This window comes from Lycium ferocissimum, chromosome 1 (genome assembly GCF_029784015.1).
Source record: "Lycium ferocissimum isolate CSIRO_LF1 chromosome 1, AGI_CSIRO_Lferr_CH_V1, whole genome shotgun sequence".
NCBI classification, from domain to species: Eukaryota; Viridiplantae; Streptophyta; class Magnoliopsida; order Solanales; family Solanaceae; genus Lycium; species Lycium ferocissimum.
In genome coordinates, this window is record NC_081342.1 from 21,600,406 (window position 1) to 21,606,498 (window position 6,093).

General features: G+C 29.3%; 1 protein-coding gene across 2 annotated transcripts; it reads right to left on the reverse strand.

Annotated features, from left to right (window-relative positions):
• Positions 1-4,063: 4,063 nt before the first annotated feature.
• On the reverse strand, positions 4,064-5,459 carry LOC132052169 (glycine-rich protein-like). Of its 2 annotated transcripts, none has more exons than XM_059443575.1 (2): positions 5,277-5,459; positions 4,064-4,455 (listed from the first exon to the last, which is right to left on the reverse strand). In XM_059443575.1, exons 1-2 carry the CDS (start codon positions 5,374-5,376, stop codon positions 4,244-4,246), a joined length of 312 nt encoding a protein of 103 aa, XP_059299558.1. In that variant the 5' UTR covers positions 5,377-5,459; the 3' UTR covers positions 4,064-4,243. The 2 variants fall into 2 exon arrangements, with proteins under 2 accessions (XP_059299558.1, XP_059299550.1); XM_059443567.1 differs by having other exon boundaries at positions 4,064-4,458; positions 5,277-5,456.
• Between the last annotated feature and the right edge of the window lie 634 nt (positions 5,460-6,093).

The following is a 6,093-nucleotide window of genomic DNA, read 5'->3' on the forward strand; positions in this document are numbered from 1 at the left end:
GATAGGTGGTCGGAATTTTGTTTTGTTTTGGCTTGACATAGACTTATTTGTTGGTGTGTTTTTGTGAGGTGATAAATAAAATGTGTTCGTTCGACCAAAAAAAAAAAAAATTAATGTTCCGGTTTAACTAAGAATATTGAGAAAAAAATGTCATTTCTTCCATGCTTTTTGGGAATCGAAAAGGTAAGTATTAAGATAAGTTCAATATATTTTGTATTGTTTATTTTCAAAAAACCATTTATAGACATTATTTACAAGTATCAAATTTTAATATTTAAAATTTATTTTAAGTTATCTTTATTTATAAGTAACTTCTTTAATTGTTTCTTGGTAAAAGAACAAATGTAGCATGTATAAACTGCAATTCTTGAGCCAAACTATTTTTTCTCATTGCATAAAAATTAAGGGCGACCTGGTGCACTAAGCTCGTTCTTGTGAGGGTCGATGAAGGATTAGACCACAAGGGTTCTATTGCCGTGATCTTACCCCGCATTTTTCAAAGGTTGTTTCTACAAATTGAATCCGAATAGGATAATTAAGTTAGATAATAGCATTTGCTAAAGCTCATTAGGTTTTAAGAAACTTTACAACAATCGGGCCGGATCAGGCCGGACTTGAATTTTCGTCAAGTTAGATCTTTTTGCTTTCGGAGAATTTTAATTTTAACTATTATAGAAGCATGAGTTTAGAGGTGGTATCGTCGTCCACCTCCTACCTCAAAAAATAAAATAAAATAAAATAAAAAATAAGGTGGGAATCCACATGTGTTGTGGGTCCTACCAAAACTTTCTCTCTCTAAAAATCCACATTTTTAGGCTCATTGTCACTTATGCCCTTATTTTGTGTTGTTGTTTAATTTTTGCCCTCAAAAAAAAAAAATTATGGGGTATAAATTTATATTTACTTGCATCGTAGGAGACAATTGCAAAAAAAAAAAAAAAAGATATTTAAATAATGATAATAAGTTCAGAAAATGGTAAAGGTACGCTTAGAGAAAATTTAAAGAAGAGAAATTCAGGAAAAAAAATAACGATTTAAATTGAACATAAAAACTGCTAAAGAAGTCATAAAACCAAAAGATTTAAAACTTACACCTTTGGGTAAGCATAAAATAGTAATAAGAAAAATTGAGGTGGGGTCCACGTGAAGAAGTAGGAGACAATTGCACAAAATTTAAAAAAAAAAAATTAAGGTGGGGTCCACATGAAGAAGTAGGAGACAATTGCCAAAAAAAAAAATAAGGTGGGATCCACGTGAAGAAGTAGGAGATAATTACAAAAAAAAAAAAAAAGTAAAAAAAATAGAATATTTAAATAATGATAATAAGTTCAGAAAATAGTAAAGGTATGCTTAGAGAAAATTTAAAGAAGGAAATTCGGGAAAAAAGAAATAACGATTTAAATTGAACACAAAAACAGCTAAACAAGTTATAAAACCAAAAGATTTAAAACTTATACCTTTGGGTAAGGATAAAAATGCACTAATTTTAGACACATTCGTCTCACACAAATAATGAGGAATAACATCAAGAAGACGAAATATATTAGAAACCAAAATGAAGGACTTGACTGATAGAACAAATACAATCAAAAATCAAATAGAAAGAATTACAAAAGAGAAAAAGAAAGTAACTCCAGAAATAGACATTAGTCTTAATAAAACAAATAATATTAAAAAATTAGCATCGCCAAAAATATTTTCAAATATTAAAAAGAAGAAATACTCGATTAATATGGAAATTCCATTATTTTCTAAAATTATTCATTCAAAAAAGATTATCGTCGACCTATTTTTATCTATCATTAATATTCCGAATTAATACACAACTCTTTCTTGAATCAACAAATAAATTGATTGATAAATACATTTCCAATAATGAAATAAATCAAGAAAAAGTTAATAATAATAAAAAAATCACTTTAAATAGTCAAGAAACGTATACATATATTTTCTTAAAATGATGAAATTGGTCTATACTTAAAAATTTAAGACTACAACAGATGCTAATACATGAAATCGTTTTTGTTTGTTGAGTAGAAAGAGATGATGGCGTGAAACTCGGTAGAGAGAAGGTGTATTTCAACTCTTTTAATTAGAGAACCAAAGCGAGGGAAAGTCATATATGGGAGAAGCGGACTAAGTAAAATAATTTATTGATATTTTCAATTAATTGAATTATAATACTTTCTATAATAAAAATTTCATAATTATATTACTAAAGTACTCTCTCGCCTAATTTATGTGCGTAGTTTGATTAGGCGTGAAGTTTAAAAAATAAAGGAAAGATCTTTAAAACTTCGTGTATAAAGCAATCCGTAGATAATTTTGTGGATTTAAATTATTTCATTAAAGGTAAAGATGAAGTTTGATCAAATAATTTGCGAATATAAAAATATATCATTCTTTTTGGTAAACTAAAAGAAAAGTGTGTCTTATTTTTTTGTGGCTTTCATCATCTAGTATTCTCTATCAAAGGTGATTATTAGTTTTTTATTGGCTAATTGTCGTTGTCGCTAGGAGTCAATTTTGAGGACTAGAATTATCTTGAAATTCTTGAATTCGTTCGTGAATATCTTGATCAATTCTTGAATTAATTCCATCTTTATGTACCGTTTTTTAGTTTCTTTTTATTTATTTTTTAGCTCTTGTCCTCTCTAAAAGTTTTTTTTTTCTTTTTTTTTTTTGTTTCCTTCCAATTTTCGGATTTCTAGCGCGATTCATATATCAAATGCAACAGTGAAAAAAAAAAAAAAAGATAAATAGAGATGGGGAGAAATTTGGAAGGGTCTAACAGCTTCTAAATGCCACGTAAATAGTTGCAATTGCCAACCAATGAAACCATGAATGACTTATTAGTTGACTTGTTGATAAGCTTCCAAGTTGAAAAATGACGAATAGTCACTTATCAGTTGAGTTGACCAAGTCTTCTTAGATCCGCTACCCAACTACCTGCATTACTGTTCAAGCTACCAAGAAAGAAAATAAAATAAAATAAAATAATATTTATATGATTTTATTTTTAATTTTTCACCATGCATTCGATATTCATATTGACGTCCAATTAGATCCAAATTTATGCTGAAAATCTCAAATTGAAAAGTAAAATGCTCTCTAACAAAGAGGACAACCCGATATATAAGGCTCGAACCCGATAAAACATTCTTTTCATTAAAACCGAAAACATTTTACTGTATAAGAATCTCACGAACCCCTTGTTAAATCATCTGCTAAGTATCTGATTAGTAATGTGCTTAGGATTTGCATTATTTTACTTGTACGGATTGTTCTAAGTTTAACACTATTACATACTCTCCCTTTATTTCAATTTATATGTCTTATTTCCTTTTTTAGTCGATTTTAAATATAAATGCCATTTTATATGTTTAGTACTAACTCTATACCTCCAATATTCCACATGAAATACTTAAGATCACACAAGATTAATAACATCTTGATACATTACACACATTTTTCGTTTAAAACCATAAATTGAAAGGTTTTTATTTTTTTATTTTTCTTAATTTCGTGTCTAGTCAAACTCAAACATGTAAAATGAAACGGAGCATCTTGTGGTTTGAAGCAATATAATGAATTTTCTTGTTTTATGACATTATGGTTAAGTTGTTGTATCTTTAACTGGAACTTCTAATATAAATTGTACAAAATTACATATTTAAGCTGCTTAAAATTGCTCAGAATGTGCCTATTTGATGCCTTAAATGGGTGAGAAAATTCACTGCAACTAAACCAAGTTGCTTCGTCATTGCAACTTCACAAGTTGTTGAATAATAACACGTAGGAACTAAATTGGACCAAACATACCCTTATTAGTTTTCTAATTATGCTCGGTTAAGTTTTGTGTGAAATAAGGACATTTTTTGGCCAATTAAGAAACGATTGAGTCATGGTTGGGCCAAACTATTAACGGAGGATAAATGATGTGAATTTCGCATACTTTAGGTGTATTTTTAACACTTTTCCGTAAAAGAGACTTATAAAATTAGCAAAACATAGGAAAAGCCCTTACTTCAAAATAAGAAGAAAATTAAACGCTATGGAAACATTTGATCACAATATGATATATTATATTGTACAACAAAACATCACATGAACATGACAACCATCCATAAGCACTGGAATGGCTTTATTCATACTTGTTACAAGCAAAAGGTCTAAAGTAGCAAGATTATTACATCTATTGCCACTTAATTAACAAAGGTTTTATAATATTACACATAATTAATTAGTTGTGTGGCTGGGCTTCAGTGACTTTGTCCATGGCCTCACCTGCATAGGAACAACACCTTTTGCATACGTAATTGTACTTTTTGCAGCAACCATAACGGCATCCTTTACGTTTATAACCACCACCACCACCATGGCCGTAGCCGCCACCATAATGTCCATCACCGCCATGTCCGTCAAAATGTACTTCATTCTCGTTATCCGGTTTCACTGCTGCATCAATTAGTTGTGAAAATTAAACAAACGCGTAGCTGGCCTTTGAATTTAAATTTCTATTTACATGTCTTATTTTTCTTTTTATTATGTTTTAAAATGATTCCTCATGTATTGAATAAATTTTAAATTTCAACACAATATGTTTAAGATCACACGATTCAAAGAATTTTTTTGATAGTACATTCTTAAGCTTCATGAAAATAACTAAAACATATTATATAAAAAGAAACGAAAAGAAAGTAATGTTTAGTCGACTCACCACCGAGTAATTTGAAAGGTTAAATAATGTCGCTAGATAAAAATGGCTAATCCATGCAAATGTCTCCTTTTAGGCATCAATTTACATTTTTTATTTGTTTTTAAAGTTGCGCAAATAGTATTATTTATTGGGAGAGATAACGCTCCGGATACATTAGACTTGGGTCAAATATTTTCCCATATATTGCTTAACCTTACGGACAAAACATTAAATTTTCATCTAATGTTAGCAATAATTAACACACAATTTTAGACTATAGTCTAATGTTCTCTTATACTCATTTTCAGTTTGCTTCGAAATGAATCTTTAAACTATGGTCTAAAAGTCCTTAAGTCAGAAATGGAAACCGATGAAAATTTACACGGACAAAATAGGACATTATGTTGATTAAGGATCCACCAACTGTAACGTGTTAAAATATACTGTTGGTGTTCTATAATACTGAGTGTGTATACATATAATTTAATTAAATCCTATGCCAAAAAATGAGAAAAGTGACCAGGTTCATTTTTTCAGAGTGAAAGGGCATAGGGAGCAAATGAAAGGAAATGCTTACAGTTGGAAGTCTCAGCTAACTCCCTAGCAACAACTTCAGAACTTATCATGAAAAAAATAGCCAAGAAAATACCAAGAAACAGAAATGTCTTGGAACCCATATTGGGGTTTTTTTTTTTTTTTTTTTTTTTGTTCAAACCTTAGTTATGATACTTGAAAATTGAGGGATGAAGCAACTGATCCATTCTTGTGCTCTATTTATAGCAAGATTTGGATGCATAAATAATTGAAGGGAAGGGTATTACTAGGATGTAAGAGGAGACACGTAGGGTGGCGCAATTATAGTGTGGACCAAAGAAAATGAACTTGCTCTACAAGTGGTAGGTAATTAAAGAGAGTGCATTCGTATCAGATGTTTATATCGAATTTAAACCACTTAACATAGTAAAATGATTTAATAAAATGATAATATACATTAATTAATCGGAGAAAGTATTGAGTTCCCAATTGAGTTTATTCTCAAAGCATCAGAACTAATTATAACTCCATTTTCTCAAGTAAAGAGCAAGTCATCCACGTCCAGATTAGATGTTTCATGAAGAAAAAATTTAGCAATTTAGGTAAAAAGAAATGAAGATCAACCTGATCTATGAGTGAATATTGCATATGGTATATTCCTTTTGTCTCAATTTATGTTACACCTTCCGGATTTCGAGATTTAAACAAGTTTTTTTTTTTTTACTGTAATTTTTTCATATGTCTTTTAAATGTTTTGAATTCTCAAATATTGTGAATTATAGTATTTTTTTTTTCTTAACATAGTTTTTAAATATGTAAATTTTATTTCGAAAAAAATTAAAGATTGTCCGAATTCACTG